This window comes from Mus caroli, chromosome 11, assembly GCF_900094665.2.
Source record: "Mus caroli chromosome 11, CAROLI_EIJ_v1.1, whole genome shotgun sequence".
Classification (NCBI taxonomy): Eukaryota; Metazoa; Chordata; class Mammalia; order Rodentia; family Muridae; genus Mus; species Mus caroli.
The window spans coordinates 73,073,413-73,091,064 of record NC_034580.1 but is presented as its reverse complement, the minus strand read 5'-3'; the positions used below and the strand labels follow the sequence as shown (position 1 = coordinate 73,091,064).

The 17,652-nt window shown below is 47.9% G+C and overlaps 1 protein-coding gene across 3 annotated transcripts in view; it reads right to left on the bottom strand.

Moving 5' to 3' along the window:
* Nucleotides 1–975: 975 nt before the first annotated feature.
* The window catches only part of Fam222b (family with sequence similarity 222 member B), a 63,501-nt gene continuing 46,824 nt past the window's right edge, over nt 976–17,652 (bottom strand). For 2 of the 3 annotated variants that reach the window (XM_021177364.1, XM_021177365.1), the window contains exons 2-3: nt 14,789–14,910; nt 976–4,611 (exon numbers count right to left, since the gene is read on the bottom strand). In XM_021177364.1, the coding sequence (XP_021033023.1) occupies nt 3,005–4,611; nt 14,789–14,870 (1,689 nt within the window). In that variant the 5' untranslated portion in view covers nt 14,871–14,910 and the 3' untranslated portion in view covers nt 976–3,004. The remainder of the gene's footprint in view (nt 4,612–14,788; nt 14,911–17,652) is intronic. The other variant, XM_021177366.2, reaches the window with a different exon arrangement.

Genomic DNA, 17,652 nt, shown 5'->3' with positions numbered 1-17,652 from the left:
CTTAGCTCTCACTAGCCTAGTCATTCATTATCCACCCATCAGGGAGACCAGGGGACCTTAGCTGAGAAAGCCAAAATGCTCCCCCACCATACAGATATGGTAGACATAACCTGCTGCTGACAGGGAATGGGTCAAACTGCTACAGGATTTCTGAAACTTGGACATGTCTCTGCCAAGACAACTGCATAACTGGAAGGTGTTAACACCTTGCAATTGACACTTTGTTGGCCCATTTGCCTGTCCCTCATTCCAGCTGTGATCATAGCATTATAGAATTAAGGGCACACCACAGCACGGAGTGGACTCAGCCCCAGTGATACTGCAGACAGCAGCTGGGCTCACCTACCTCCGACATTTGGACACACTGAAGGCTCCATGTGCAGAGGGCTTGCGACACGTGAGGGGAGGGAGGCAGAGCACTTTGAACATGCATGGGCAAGTGAAGGGGACTTTGAATCCCAAGCATCTTCCCACCTGCTGACTAGCTAAACATCTGACTGGCTTTCCCTGACCCTCCTTACCCCACTCCCATCAAAGCCCTCCATTCCATTTAAGAGCAGTGTGTACCACTGTGAGGGGGTGAGGTAGCACCTGTTATCTCTGTCTTAAGTAATTCCCCTGCTACAAGTGGGAGGGAGGTTTGTATTTGTTGGAGGGCTTAATGGGAAAACAGACACCTACTTAGGACTGATGGCTCTTGGGAGTCAAAGGGCCTGCAGTGAGGCACCGGTTTCCAGCTGGTCCCTAACTAGGGCTTGACTGAACTGCATATAACCTTAGAACCAATCCCAGTCTGAGACGATAAATTGGGGAGGGCATTTGAAAGGTGAATGGGATATTGCCACCACCAAAGAAACTGCCCTTTTCTAAATGAAATGTTACAGAGATTTTCAAAAACAAAACAAAAAACCCTAAACACCTCAAGCATCCACATTAAATGAATAGGACAAGGTTAAAAAAAAAAAAAAGATGAGGTTGGTTTGTTTTACTGCTTTATAATAATCTTAAAAAAAAAAAAATCCACCATGCCCATAAACCACCACAGGTAAGGTGAGAGATGGAGACCAGATGCTACAGTATGTGGAAGGTCGGGGAGTCCAGGTTTCCATTTGGGGTGGCATGGGATTTTGGAGGCAAGGAATGTAGATATGAGGCCCTTATTGCTTGGACCCTTATTGCTGGTTGGGGATTGGCTGGGGTGGGGTGGGAGACAATCAGACTGAACTAGGAAACATCTTACACCAAAGTTGGGGGCAGTCATTTGTAGGGTAAGGGAATCACAGTACAATTTCCATGCAGACTAGAGGCGGGGGTGAGGTGTGAAAGCCCCCAAGTCAGTGTTTGGTCCAGTTTCCTACAGTGGCAGCCCCCTAGGAAGGAGAATTTGGGGTTACAATGTCAGGTTGGAGGTCAAAGGAGAGGTCAAATAAGTGGCTAGCGGAGGTGCCTGGGTGAGGCGGCCGGGAGGAGGCATTGCACCAGAAGCTGAAGAAGCTGAGGGGCTCGGGGACAGGAAAGTGATACCAGTGCTCAGACAGCAAGGAAACAATAAATTAGGACTTCATGTTGCTATCATTTGGCATAACACACGCAGGCATTTTTCCTTTTTTTTTTCTCCTTCTTTTAAATATAAGGCAACTTGCCAACACATAATTTAAAAACTGGTCTTCAGTCACATTGCTTCAGATCACTACAGAATTTCTGGCTAAGGAACAGTGAGAATAAACCCCAGACCTTCAGTTATCAGCTCACATTCCCCCAAGGCGAGGAAAGGCAAGGGCTTAGTACTATTACTTTCAAAGCCCAACTGTGCAACAGGAGACAGGTGCAAGAATTTACAACAAAACAGTCTAACGTTACAGAGAAGTGTTGAATTTCTAGACAACTAATTGCCACTTGGGAATGAGACACATTGGTCCTGGAACAGGTGGAAGATGCTCTTGAATGGGTGAGGGGCAAGAGGGACCATTTCCAATGTAAGCCCCTCTGCAGCGGTCGGAACCACGAGCATTTGGTGGAGGAAGAATTGAAGGGGCTTAAGGCTTTGTGTTTTTCCTTTTGTTCTTCATTAAACTGAAGGGCTGCAAAACTTAGAGGGTGACTGTACCTGTGGGGCACTCATACACAATGCTCCTCAAACCACTCATTCATACAGAGACATGACATTAGAACTTACAGTGTGGACCAATAATTCTTAGCCAGTGTAGAGAACCAAATGCATTTTTAAACTTTTTTTTTTTTCAAACTTTTTTGGTGTTTTTAATTCCAAACTCCAGTGTGATCATCCTTTACCTAGAACTAATTCTTCAAGTAAGGTAGTTTCTGGTTTGTTTCTCTTAGGAGGGAGGGGAGGCAGGATTGAGGACAATAGCTGAGTTTGGACAGAGGCAACGGTGACAGGAGGTCCTGGGAATGCCTGATGGCCACTGCTTTTCTCTGCAAGGAGAGTCAAGAACCAAGATGCCAATGCAATGGTTTTCTCTGAGTCGCAAGGCTTTGGCAGGGACAAGAGCAGTGGCTGGAGAACAACAGAAATGAACACCAAGCCCCGAGGGCTTGGGATAGACAGCAGAGTGTCTTTATGCTGATTTGACATCTTTGGGGGAATAAGGAATTAGCTTCCAGAGCACTTCGCAAGTCTGGTTTCTTAGTCCCAGACTGAGTAGCCTACCTTAAGGGCCTAGGCCACTCCCCTCAGTCATAACTTAGTCCCCAAAGAAATAGATGTTTAGCAAAAGATGACAAGAGTCAGAAGTGTTCAGGGTGGAGACTGCCTGACAGACAGCTGCTGAGAAGACAGGATCTAACAGGAAACCAAGAGTTGCTTGAGGGGAGGATGAAGGACCTTCTTCTGCCCCCAAATCGACCCCACCAAGTTCCCTTCCTTAGACATCTCGGGATGATCATACTGGAGCAGGGAAGCTTTGAAACTATCCAGTTACTTAAAAGTAAGACTAAACCTAGAAGGGCAATGTGTGTTGCCTGAGGAGAGCATCCCGGCTCCCTATCTATACCCTGGGTGCTGAATATGAAGACTTCGGCTATCTGTGGGATCAGGGGCTCGGGTGCCAGGAGCTCGGTGGGCTTTGCTCAACATGGCCAGGCTCTGTTCTCGGAAGCAGGCCTGCTGGAAATCCCCACTCAGGTAATCCACTGTTTGCATCAAGCTGTTCTGGCTTGCCACTGCACCACCCCCAGTCCCTGCTCGGTAGTGGGCCCCAGGAGCTGCCCCACAGTCGAGGGGTGCACCCGTGGGCTGCCCACCATGGAACGGCATGGCTAGGTCTTGAGACCCCGAGCTGTCGCTATTGGGAGTTGGTAGAATGTTATTCCACAGGGGTTGGAAGTAGTGACCATTGGGGTAGGCCAGTGGGGCTGGTAGGCCGTTGACCGGTGGGGATGGGGTCGGCTTCTCCAGGGGTGGCTTCAGATGGAAGGACTGTGCCAGGCAGAGTTCCTGCGGGTAGGCAGGGGCCTTGCCCACAAAACCAGGCCCTGCCAACTCACGTCCTGCTGTATGTTTGCCTGTCAGGCCAGGGGCTGGCGTCCCACCGGCCTCGCTGCACATCTGTTGTAGGTGGGCCAGCTGGTGCTGGTTCCAGGTAACTGGCTTGAGGTCGCTAGGGTAGCCAGTGGGGGCTCGAGAGATGCCTGTGGGCAGGTTGACAGGACCTGCAGCAGGCAGTGCGGCTGTGGCCGCGTGGGTGTGCTCCATGGGATTGACCACACATGAAGGCATTGGTGTGGGGACGCTGTGGGTCGACACCCGGGTGCTTGCATTGATGAGCAGACTGCGACTAATAGGGCTGGGGTTGGCGATCTGGCCCTCACACACTGAGGTAGTGCTGATGCCTGCCCTCGTCTGGCAAAACTGGTTGATCTGGTGCACAATGCTGCTCAGGTCCGGGGGCTGGCTGTGTTGCAGGGTGGCCGCCATTGAAAGGGGGATAGTTGAGGTAGACACGGTCACATTCGGGGGTGCATCTGAGTCTGGCATCTTCCGGCCTCCATGCAGCAAGGGATTAGGGGGGTGCTGGAGACCCTGGTGAGTCAGGGCCTGAGGGTGGACCAAGCCCTGGGTTTGGGCCATCGGCTGAGGGTGGCCCAGGCCCTGAGGCTGCTGGAGGCTCTGAGGGTGAGACAGTGCCTGTGGTGGTGGTATACCCTGAGGGTGTTGCAGTGTCTGGGGAGGGGCATGGGCCAGGGTCTGTGCATGCTGCAGGGCCTGCTGGCGGGCCAGAGCCTGGGCCTGTGGGTGGGCTAAAGTGCTGGGTGCCACAGTAGCATAGGGTGCCACTGGGGGGTTCATGATGGCCTCAGGGAGGAACCGAGCTCGGGTGCCGTCAAAGTCCTTGAGTATGCTTTTGGCTGGCACTTTGACAATGGCAAGCAGGCCTGCCTTGGTGGCAGCCTGAGTCGGGTAGGGGCTGTAGCGCTGGGCAGATGTGTCGAGGCCGTTCACAGTACGACGAACGTGTTTCCGCTGGGGAACCTTCACACTGTTGGGGAAGATTTTTATAGTCAGTGGGTTGTTTGCGACCTTCTTAGCATACGCGTCCAATTCGGCTGGGGTGGGATAGTGAGCAGTTCTCATTTTCTGTGTAGTGTCCCCTAGAGAGAGAGAAAGAGAGAGAGAGAGAGAGAGAGAGAGAGGGAAGGAGAGCAGAGAGGAGGGGCTCATCAGTGCCAGGCCAACCAGCCTTCCTAGATGTCCTACTGAAGCTGTGGGGCAGGGGGCTGTCATCTACAGCCTTCACTCTAGATAAAGCCACAGTCCCCACAACCACAAGCACAGCTAACACTCACTGGGGACGCATACTAGGTCAGGCCTGGGAGTGACCCTCACTACTACTGCAAGGGGCAGGCCCACTGGGAGCCTGTTTCAGAGGTCTCTATGGATCAGGGTGGAAAAACGACTTTCCAAGTCTCTAGCTTGGAAATCTAGAGCGTAGCGGTTCTCATGGACATCACCAAGAGTTCAGCATGAGGCTCCAAGTTCCCACCTGCCCGGACGGTGCAGGGTTAAAGCTTTAAGCAAAGCTGCCTGCCAGTGCCCTCCTCAGTCATTCCTGACACTGGTAAAGGGGACATTCTTAGTCCCTACGCAGACATTCAGTCTGCAGTGGCTAGCGAGGCAGCTGGGGTGCCACGGCCATGGGTGTACAGGCCCATCTGGCACAGAGAATAAGATGCTTTCTCAGGAGAGGAGGAGGAAGCTGCCAACTCTCCCACTCACAAGTTCACTTCTGTTTACAGTTTACTGGGGGCCTGACTGGTTGAAGATCAAAAGGCTTTATTTATTTGCCTATGTGGAGGACAGCAGGGAGGGACTGAGAAGACGACACAGGCCATCTCTAAGTCCTGGGTGCCAAACACCATCTGTATTTCGTCCATGGCAACTGTCACTTTCCAAAAAGGAGAAGGAAAGATTTGCCTTCCGCTGGAGACTGCAGGAATACCCACTCAGTGAGCTTCATTAATGTTAACAGTCGCCTTGTTCTCATCTCCGGGTGCCTCCCATCAGGGGACTCCAGCGGATGCTGGGTTTCCAATCCAAAGGGAAAATTTTCCATAACAAGACCTCTTTAAGGATGCCAGGCTTCCCTCCTACAAGGGAGCTCTGCTGTTTTCTTCTCTCAGAGAAGGGGGTCTACCCTGAGCACACACAAAAAGAACTTAATAAACACTTGCTGAATGAGTAAGTATACACACTGCCCAAAGCAGAGGAAAAATGGCTTGGCACAGAGCCTGGACTCAGCTGGCTGACTCCCTCCCTGCTTCCTCCCTTGGCAGAAAGAAGCCAGGAAAGACCAAGGGCTAGTCTGTTAGTGCCCAGCTGGTAGCTCTGGTTGGCCTTGGCCCAAATGAAGCCTCCATTCAGAGCCATGTCACTGGGCATCAATGGAGCAGAAGCAGACCCAGGGGAGCATGGTAGAAGAACTGGGGGGAAACTGCTGTTCTCTGAAGCAGGAAAAGACAAAGTTTAAGTCTAGGAGAAACAAGTATGTGGTCCCATGCTCAAAAAGCAGACGAGGGCTGGGGATGTGCCCGGTGCCGGCTATGCTTCCATCTCATCAGCCTAAACCCCTGTCCAATTTATCTTGATATCAACCAGCTCATTTAGAAGAAATGGTTACCAGAAAACCCTCTAAAAGACACAACTTTAAAGGCCACCCAAATAATTTCTTTGGCTCTGATTAATGTCAGCAGCAGCAGGGAAAGAGGCAGGGCCATGTGACATTACTGACAGTGGCCTGCAGAAGTCCCTCTCTTCAGACAGACCTTTACTGAGGCAAACCCAGGATTCCTTGTTTCACCATGGAAGAGAATTTCAGGAAAAGTGAGTATCCTGAAAAATCTATTAAAAAATTATTTATTTATTTATTTATTTATTTATTTATTTATTTATTATATGTAAGTACACTGTAGCTGTCTTCAGACATTCCAGAAGAGGGCATCAGATCTCATTACAGATGTGAGCCACCATGTGGTTGCTGGGATTTGAACTCAGAACCTTTGGAAGAGCAGTCGGTGCTCTTAACTGCTGAGCCATCTCTCCAGCCCTCAAAGCATATTTACAACGGGCAATAGACACCATCCTAAGTCACATTATTTAAAGTGTATAATTCATTACAAGGTTTAAAGGCTGAAAAATTTTGTTTTATGTCTAAATGTAAAAAATTCTTTTAATATCATTTTGGCCAGTAGTGGTGCATACTTTTAATCCTATCATTCAGGGCGCAGAGGCAGGTGGATCTCTTCAAGTTCGAGGCCAGCCTGGTCTACAGAGAAAGTTGCCAGCCAGTACTACATAGGGATTGGTCTTATACATTAAAAAGAAATTAAAGCCGGGCGTGGTGGCGCATGCCTTTAATCCCAGCACTCGGGAGGCAGAGGCAGGCGGATTTCTGAGTTCGAGGCCAGCCTGGTCTACAGAGTGAGTGCCAGGACAGCCAGGGCTACACAGAGAAACCCCGTCTCGAAAAACCAAAAAAAAAAAAAAAAAAAAAAAAGAAATTAAAATATGTGTTTTATGCTACCACGTAAGTGCCTCTGGAGGCCAGAAGAGGGCGCTGAATTCCCTGGAACTGGAGGATGGACTACTTTGAGGCACCAGTGTGTTGGAAATTGAACCCAGGTCCTCTGGCAGCGCAGCCACTGCTCTTCACTGCTGATCCCTCTCCCTAGCTCCACTAATAGATATAAGTTGGGGTTTTTGTTTTGTTTTTTAAGAATTTCATTTTGTAAGTGAAGATGTAAGGTAGATTTTTGAGTACTTTTTACATCTGGGAGAGTGAAACCTGTGTTTAGGGAAATGTATGCTGCCTCACTGGTGGAGTCAGGAAAGACAGAACAGGTTCCTGGGTAAACAGCCTACTTCCCTTCCCATTTCTATGCACATTTTCTACCATTCTATTCTACCTCATCAAAACTTACAGAGCAGTCGGAGTTCTGGGCCGGCATGGTCTATAGAAAGTTCTTGGACCAAATACAGGTGGTGGCGCACGCCTTTAATCCCAGCACTTGAGAGGCAGAGGCAGGCGGATTTCTGAGTTCGAGGCCACCTGGTCTACAAAGTGAGTTCCAGGACAGATAGAGCTACACAGAGAAACCCTGTCTCCAAAAACCAAAAAAGCAAGCAAACAAGCAAACAAAAATGCCAGCAACTAACACAGACTTTTCTCCCTCTCGTTTTAATTACTGATTACTGTTTCTCTTGTGGGTATAACTGTATGTGAATGATATGGAGGGAGGTCAGAGCACAATTCTGTGCAATTGGTTCTCTCCTGCCACCTCTATGTGGGGTCTGGGAATTGAACCCAGGTAGCTAAGCTTGCATAGCAGGCACCTTACCTACCCAGCCAGGTTACCAGTGCCCTACTCCCTTTATGCTTTTGGAATCCAGACATCATCGGATAGCAGGGCAGTCCTTGAAATGGCAGAGACCCTCCTACTCAGCCATCTCAGTGTTAGAATTCCAGGTGCAAGCCACTGTGCTCAGCTCCCACCAACAAGCCCACACTCACTGTGTTTCTGGTTCATGATGTCTCTCTCCTGGTCTCTTAACGTTCATATTTATATCTAATTTAAAGCCTTCATGGGTTTAGGGCTTCGCTTGGTTAGTAAGGTTCTGGTTTGGATCCCCCAAAATGCATTAACCGGGCATGATCTTGTATACCTATGATCCCAGAACTTAGAAGATAGGAGCAAGAAGAATCAGAAATTTAAGGTCACCCTCAACCTCAAAGAGAGCTAAAGGCTAGCCTGGGATACGTGACACTCTATTTTTCTTTTTTTCTTCTGAGACAGGGTTTCTCTGTGTAGCCCAAACTCAATCTGTAGACCAGGTTGGCCTCAAACACAGAGATCCACCTACCCTTGAGTGCTTGGAATAAAGGCGTGTTCCATTGCCACTTGACTATGACACTAAATGAATGGATCAACTGAAACCTGTGTGCGTGCATGCATGCATGTATGTATGTATGTGTGCATCTTCGAGTGTGCATGTGTTCGTGTGTGTCTGTGTGCTTCCCGTGTGCTTCCCTGTGGAGGCCAAATAACACCAGCTACTTTCAACAATCACTCCTCTATTTCATTCTCCCTCATACTTAAAAAAAAAAAAAAATCAGTACTTTGAGAATTTTGTATAACTATTTTGATCAAATTCATGCCTTCCCCTACAGATCCAGTCCTTACTACCATAATTGAGACAGGGTCTGTAGCTCGTTAACTCCCTAGCCAGCTAGCCAGCTAGTAAGCCTCACAGATCTTTGTAAGCACAGCGGGGCTTGGCTTTCCTTGGGTACTGGGGAGCCAAATCCAGGTCTTCCTGGTGGCAAATGAGCTATCCTCTCAGTTCTTAAAACCTACCTTACTAACCCCTAACACTGCCTCATACTAACTAGTCCTGAAATTCTTTTCTGTTGCTTTGCAGCATAGTTAAAAAAAAAAAAAAAAAGCACTTAGGAGGCAGAAGCAAGAAATTCCCTAAGTTCAAGGCCAGCCTGGTCTCCACAGAGAAACTCTGTCTTGAAAAAACAAAACAAAAAAACCCAACAAAGCAAGAGGATAGAAGGAAGGAAGGGAGGAAGGGAGGGAGGGAAGGAAAAAAGGAGGGAGGGAGGGAAGAAAAGAAAGGGAGAGAGAGAGAGAGACAGACAGACAGTGAGCCCCAGGTTCAAACTGGCTGTGGTACTTCATATCTATAACACCAGTTGGGAGGCAGAAGCAGAAGGGCAGCCCTGAGTCCCAGGCCAGCCTGGGCTACAGAGGAAGATCCAATCTTAAAAAACCCAAAACAAAGAAAGCAACCTGTGGTGGCCTGAGTCCCCATCACTACCACAGCAGCAGTGTACTGTTGCTGATACCCTAGCACAGTGCCTGTCCTGTAAGACACACTGCACATCTGACAAGGGCTTAGTGCAGGACTGTCCAAAGGAACAACGGACTCAGCTGAGCAACAGAAGTTTAAAGTGCTGGGTTTTATTTAGTTCACATAGGAACTAAATCAGAGCTGCTTCTGAGTTCTTCTCTGTCTAATCTCCTCTCCGTGTCAAGTAGCCATCTTTACTTGAAACCCAAGAGGAAGACCTGCAATAGGAAGTGGCTTGTTGAATAAAAGTCTTAAGTTTAAAGTGAGTCTCAGCTCTTAGGTTTTCCCCTAGTGTGGCAAGACGGGTTGAAGTACGTTTCTACTGATGTCGACAGCGAAAAGAACAGCTGAATTAGAAGAATGAATGTGTGCAGGGGGGTGTGGGATGTGCACTGGGAGCATCTGCTGAGGGGGATCCCAGAGAGTGGCACACTGAACAAAGGTGCCCTCTTTCTCTAGGATACGATACCACTCGCTCCCTATATTAGATTAAGCTTGGCCCTTGGGGCAGGGGGAAGCCCCCAGTTAACATCTATTTTTCTTCTTTTCCCTCTTTTTCTAGGTCTCATGGACCTCATGCCAACTCTGAAATCCTGATGCTTCTGCCTGTACTGCCTATGTCCCCATGATCAAATTTATATTTGATATTTTGAAACAGGGTCCCACAATGCAGACCAGGCTGGTCTTGAACATCTGACTTTTGCCATGGCTTAGATTTCAGAAGCATGCTACTATGTCTAGCTTCCTATTTGATTTTTGGAGATAGGATCTCACTATGGAGTTCTGCATAGGCTTATTCATCATCTTCCGGTTTTAGGAACAAGTATTAGGATTTAGGTGTGTGCCATCATGCCTGGCTTTTGGTTATGTTTGTTTGTTTGTTTGTTTTTGGTTTTTCCGAGACAGGGTTTCTCTGTGTAGCCCTGGCTGTCCTGGAACTCACTTTGTAGACCAGGCTGGCCTCAAACTCAGAAATCCGCCTGCCTCTGCCTCCCGAGTGCTGGGATCAAAGGCATGTGCCACCACGCCCGGCTGGTTACGTATTCTTACGGCAACCCTCCCAACACACAGGCGCATTGGCACCTCACTTGCCTAACAAATTCCTCTTAACCACAGACAGTAGCTCTTTCAGTTTTGTCTGAAAAAGAAAAACTTATTTAAATATCTAGTATGGGTTTCATATGGACCCGGCAGTGTAGGGAACTGAGAATCTGCGGCTAGAGAAAAGGGCTGTATCTAGGGTCAAACTCTGGCACCATCATTTAACAAGTGAACTCTTCTGTGATTCCTCACTTGTCAACAGAAATGAAACCTGCTTTAATGTTATAAAATTACTGGTATTAAGAGGCTCAAACAGGAAAAATGTGGCATGAACATGAATCACAGCGGTTTATCGTTATTTCAGGAAAAGCAGGTTTGGCAGAGTCTGCCCAGTCAGAACAAAGAAACTGAGCATGGGAGCAGCCAATGTTAGACCCCTGACCTTAAGCTGGAGCGCAGGGTGGGACAGAAAGCAGTGTTGTCTACTCAGGGAACGAGGGGTGGGTGGGGTTCCTAAATCCAGCTTCCTCCAGAGATCGCACTGGTTATCCTTGTTTTGAGATGTGATGGAAACGTGGAATCTACAGGGAGAAGGGTTGGGAGTCTGACCAATGAGTTCTGGCCCAGCAATGGCTAGTCATGTGACGTGTACAAGCCTTGTGTGTAGAAGAAACAGGAATGGGATATGTGACTCACACTGTACTCTGCGCTCTAGCAGCTGAGGTAGGAGCATTTTAAGAGTGACACTCTGTCTCTGAAAATTAAAGCAAAAAATAAATAAAGGCCAGAGTCTCCCATGGAGAGTTACTGAAGAGTGACAGTGAGGCCCGGCAGGTGAAGCTCGTACTGCTCGGGCAAGCCTGCAAACCTAACTGAGATCCTAGGAGCTCACAGTGCGAACACCCACAGGCTACAGAGGCACATGCCTGCAGTCACCTGACTTGGGAGGCTAGGAAGAAGGATCACTGCAGCCCAGGAGTTTAAGACCATCTTGGGCGACATAATTATGCTCAAATTCAACAAACTAAATCAAACAAATATAGTGCATATAAAAATGTAATATAGTACTTAACACACAGTGAGCATTAGTAATAACATGTCACTCAGTTCCAGGGGAGCTGATGCCCCCTTCTGGCCTCGATGGGCATCAGGCACAGAAGTGCTACATAGCCATGCAGGCAGAACACCAACACCCAGCAAATGAAGAGAAAAAGAGCATGCTAGCTGGGTATGGTGATGTACACTTGTAATCCAGCTCTCAGAGCTAGCTGAATCTAGAGGTCAAGGACAGTCTGTTTCAAACAAACCAACCCCTTCCCCCCATCCACAGAACAAACCAACACAACAAAGAGAACCTGTGGTTATCTCAGGCATCACGCAGTGACTGTTTTGACGAGCCACCACTTTACCTGTGATGCTGAGCTAGGAAAGTGAGCAGGGATCTGGGGCTAAGAAAGAAAAAAATTTAAAATCACATTTCCTGGTAAAAAGATAGGCCAGGAGAAAATCAAATTTATAAGCAGAGTTCTTAAATAGCTGAAAATTCTCAAAGCAAGGGACCCCATGGCACATTCTAAGAGGACATCCACCTAAGCAAGCATGTCTCTCTGCAGCTACAGAGCCAATCCAAGCCAAGATGTCCAGGGTCTGTTTTGGTTTTGAGACAGTCTTGGATTATAGCTCAGGATGGTCTTAAACTAAATATTCTCCTGCACTGGCCTGTCAAGCACTGGGGTTACAGGTATGCAACCCCACGCTGGGCAGCTCGTTCCTTGGTGTCATCAGATGGTATGCCTACAAGTGTGTTCTCGGAAGCCAGGACTAGGGCACAGCCAAGAACAGTGGGATGCGTACAGAACTTAAACAACGTTACTGCCCATTCACTGCTCTGACAAACGAGGCTGGGGTGCAGCTGTGTACCTGACTGCTTTTTTGAGTATTTGTGAAGCCTTATGCTGGACTTTCATCACAAAGAGACAGGGGGAATGAGACAGAGAAAAAGCAGCTTTGAGAAAGCCAGTCCAGCAGGGCCTGCTTACAGAGTCAGACAACCATGAGAATGAACGTGTCACCTTCAGCAGACAAATTCCTAACTAGTGAAGGTGGTGAGTTTTCTGCTCCTACAAGAAAGTGACGTTAAATGGTTGTTTGCTGTTGTTGAGTTTTTAAACAATACTTTTATGTGTGTGGGCATTTTGCCTTGCATGTATGTCTGTGTGCCATTTTGTGCTTAGTGCCAGAGGAGGGCACATCAAATCCTGTGAAACTGAGTTACAGTTGCGAGCTGCCATGTCAGTGCTGAGAATCAAACCTGGGTCCTGGGAGGGAACAGTTAATGTTCTTAACCACTGCTTCCTCTCCTCAGCCCTGCTGATTGTGGTTTGGGCCTTCAACTCAGAGACCCACCTGCCTCCACCTCCGGAGTGCTGGGGATAAAGGCCAGCCCCACTGGTTTTTGATACAGGGTTTCATATACCCCAAGGTGACCATGAACTTTTAGTCTTCTCGCCTCTATCTCCCAAGTGCTGAGATTACAGGTCTGTGCCAATATGTCTGCTGTATTCAGTGCTGGAATCAAACCCAGGGCTTTGTCACACACTCAATCAAACTGAGCTATACCCTCAGCTCCAATTCTATTTTTACCTTTTTGTTGTTGTTATTTTTAAAGACAGGATTTCTCAGTTTAACCAGCCTTGGCTGTCCTGGATTTGCTTGTAGGCCGGGCTGGCCTCAAACTCAGAGATCTGCCTGCCTCTGCTTTCTGAGTGCTAGGATTAAAGGCATGTGCCACCACTGCCCAGTTTCTATCTGTGTGTGTGTGTGTGTGTGTGTGTGTGTGTGTGTCAGAAGACAGACAGACAGCTGGGGTTTCATTCTGTGGTCTTCCCCAGCCAGGAACTTGCTATGTAGACCAGGCTGGCCTCAAACTCAGATATTTGCCTATTTCTCCCTCCCAAACACCTGAGGTTTAAGTTGTGCGCCACCATGTCTGGCTCTATTTTTACTTACTTATTTATTTATTTTTATTTTTGTCTTTCCCTATGTAGCCTTGGCTGTCCTGGAACTCAAGAGATCTGCCTGTTTCTATGTCCAGAGTACTGGGACCAGCATCTATTTCTATTTTTATATAGGGTCCAAGAGCTAAGCTGCCTAGGATGGCCTTGAACTTGTGATCAGACTTCCAGGTAGCTGGTTTTACAGGCCTATACCACTACACCCTATAAGACTAGACTATTTTTAACTGTTGAAGTCTCACAGCAAACTATTCATGAGCTGCTTGCTAAGTGTAGCTGTAGTGTGCTTTTGTAGAAAATTCTACTGACACAAAACTACAAATAGCCAGTTCCCATGTTGTCTATGGCTGCCTTTGGTCAACAATGGAAGAGCTGAGTAGATGCAACAGACTGTTGCCCACAAAGCTAGAAATAATGGCTTTCTGACACTTACAGAAAAAGTTTGCTAATGGCTGCCATGAAGGTCTCAGGTAAAGTGCAGAACTGTTGAAGGAAAGTCCCACCCACCTGAACCACTGTCCCACCCATTGTCTCTTTTTGCTCTAAAAGGTTTATTCCGAATTCAGAGCTGCTGAAGGGTCCTGTGGCATATCCGCTAAAGCTCTTGCCAGTCACAGGTTAGCTCACACACACTGGGAACTGCAGCATCTGTTACAGTTAGACACTGTACCTGTAAGACTGGGTTAGGGTTAAAGAGTTATTTTCCTTGTGTTTCATGTACTGCAGGGACAGAGATGTAGGGACTATAATGCTCCAACTTAATGCAAAAATCAGTACAGAAGCCTGCCAGCTCTTAGAGGCTGGCATCAGGGGGCAAGCACACTGGTGGACAAATACTCCTGGAGAAGCCGAGCTAGCGGGTTCCTGAGCCCTGAGGGCAAGAGCTGCCTCACTTCTGAGAGCAAAAGTCACACTGGCTCAGAGGGCAGACAGCAACACCCAGGACTGTCTGTTTCCATGGCAGAGTGTATGCAGAGATCAAAAAAATCACCAACAGTGTAAATAGCTATTTCAGGGACACAAAAGTGAGCTGGACAATGAGTTTCATTCAGCTCCTTACAGGGTTCAAAGAGAAAGCCTTCTTTGAAGGGTCCTGTGGCATATCCGCTAAAGCTCTTGCCAGTAACAGGTTAGTTCACACACACTGGGGAACTGCAGCATTTGAGAGTTCTCTGATCACCAAAGTATCTCACACTGCTGACAGATAGGGCCTTGATAGCTGCTGTCCTGCATCTCAGCTCATGAATACTTTGGAAATACCAAGATTCATGGTCCATGCACCACAGATGTGATGTGGGCAGCCCTCATATCGGATAGAACACAGGCTCACACACCCTTCCCTGGAATCCCGACTACTTACATTTCTGAAGTCCAGTGTTCATCTGCGTGTGAGAAAGAAGCTGAAGGGACAGGTCACCTGGTCCTGGGAGACAGGCTAGCATGGCAGACCAGCATCAGCACAACATGAAGCAGTGGCTCACACTGTAATGAACAATGGGGCAAAACAAGGTCAGAGAATACAGGGCAGCTCTTTCAAGTAAGGGACAGGGGCTTTCAATATGAGCAGCAGAGGGCCAAGTATGGGCAGGTGAGCAAGTTAATTAAGAATTTCTGTCTGAGCAGCAATTCTCTCTCGACTATTAATACAGCAAAAATGATACTGCAGCCAGTACATGTGTGGGTGGGAGAAATAAAAATTGGCAAATATTTGTTCACATAAATAATTAGAAACACAGCCACACTTGTAAAGCCCCCACACACACTGGAGACTTGAGAGCTTAGCTCAGTCTGCAGTCCTTACTGGAGGTCAGGGCAGTCAGGTGCTGCTAGAAGCACAGCACAGGGCTTACAGACACCTATGCCCAAACTCTGACCTCATGTTTTCGGTTTGTTTTTTGTTTTGTGCAACGGAGCCCACACTGAGTCCCAAACTGGTGATCCTTCTGCCTCAACTTCCTGAGTGCAGAGATTACAGACATGCCATCTGTATAAATCAATCTTGGACACAAAATTAATAACTGCCACACAAAGTCCTACCACCCCCACCCCCATATTCTTCAAGACAGGGTTTCTCTGTGTAGCGCCGGCTGTCCTGGAACTCACTCTGCAGACCAGGCTGGCCTCCAGCTCAGATCCACCTACCTAGCTCTGAGAGCTGGGATTAAAGGCCTGCGCCATCATGTTTAGCAGCAAATTCCACCTGTGGACTCTGAGTACTGCTTTCCTACTATCTATTATACCATCATTAACCTTACTGTTCCTAGTAGGGAAACACTGCTGCTGGGGGTGAGGCAAGAAGCGATAGGCCGCCTGCCACCAGCGCTCTTCACTCTGAGGTGCTCATCAACAGCATGTATACATAGCCCAATAGTCCTGCGTAGTGAGGGGAGTTCTGCCAAGTCTTCCTTGTGCACCAGGAATACACTGTTCTCAAATAAGTAGACTATGATAAGAACGCATACACTTCCTTCCCAATACTACAGAACCTATTAGTCAAGGTAGTATACACTATAGCTTCAGTTCACAAAAGCGCGCAGGGCCAGCTCAAACACCAAAGGAGACGACCTGGTGCTGACAAGTATCTGACAGCTCAGGACCACCTGAAAGAGGCTGCTTAAACTGTGGCTAGGGCAGCAGCTATAGAAAGAACTGAGACCCAGTGGTTCAATGAGTCCCAGGGTTCTGGGACCTCCGGAGCGGATTCAAAAGAACAAAGACTGCCAGCTGTAGCGCCTTCTGCTGGAGTCAAAGGGCTGAGATATTGTTTACGCCCTTCCCCCTTATGAATGCTGGGACCCTGATTCCAAGAAAAATGAAAGGACGAGAGTCCTTTGTGCCATCGTGCCAGTGTTGAGCCCCATGAGAGCGTCAAGGAAAGCAGCTTCCCTGTTCTCCTCAGCTTCCTGGAGATGGAGTCTCCCAATGTAGCTCTTACTGGTCTGGAACTCTCTATGAAGAAAGACCAGGCTGGCCTCAAACTCAGAGATCCGCCTGGCTCAGCCACCTTAGTGCTGGGATTAATGATGTGGTCGCCACATACCTCATCTCATATTCTTGACGGAAAGGAAGTATTGGCAAAAACTTTAGTTTTGGGTGAGCATTCAGTGCTCCCAAACCCATGAAGTCCAGCCTTTAGCATTTCTCACCAGTTCTGGAGTTTCCACAACCTATTCTCAACCTCCACTTCTAACAAGAATCCTTCCCTAGTCCCTACTCAGGGTGCATTTACCAAAAACTGTGGTAGGGACTTGGGCAAGTTAATAGCAACTTGGGACAATCTCTGCTGTAGATCTCAAATGCTACCTGATGACATCCTTAGCTTTGGGGTTTGTGGAAATTAGGGGTCTGCTAAGAATACCTTCTAAATGTTTTATCTGTTGGTCACAAAAGATGTTGGCCCAAAGTGGTTATCAGAGGGACTAAAGATAGCCCAGCATTACTGAGGCCCTGCAGCATGACTCTCCACAATGAGGCACTTCCGCTCAAAACATCCACTTCTGCACAGCCTGAGGTTATAAGGTGGCTTATAGCTTTCCTTCTGAGTTCAGGGTAGATAAGTAGGGGCCCTTGAGCAACAGCAGGGCAGAATATTACTTAGGCTTGGCACATAAAAAGCATAATTTGTCGGGAGCTCTCAGTTATACTCAGTGTGACATACCTGTCGACTAAATTGCTTCTTGTAACAGGTCATGAGGATGACTAAATTCGAATAGTTTGGTAATGTTCTAATTTCTGCCATCTCAGTACTGCTGGTATCCAGCGCACTGTTTTCAGTGTTCCTATGGGTTTTGGTGGTGGTGGTGGTGGTAGTATAGTAGAGTGACTATTTAGGTAGAGTCTACTGTGGATTTAAGCACATGGGCCTGAACACAAAGAAGCACACACCAGGAGCATGGGAGCCCCAGTTTTCCTTAGCTTAGGTTTTTATTTGTGGTTTTGTCCCACTCCCCTACCCCACCCCACCCCAGCTTTATTACTGTTGTTGAGGCTTTTAGTGTAGCCAAAGTTGCCTCTCATGGTCCCCCTGCTGCAGCCTCCAAGGGCCGGGATTACAGTGTTGTCTGAAAAGAGGTATCACCCATGCTGTGCATCTACATAGAAGATTCTGCAGATGGACTGGCTGACTTCCTCACTGTGGAGAGTTGGAATGCTGCAGAGCCCGTCCCACAATATGCTGGACTTTTGTTAGTCCCTCTCATAAACATTTTTTTTTTTTTTTTTTTT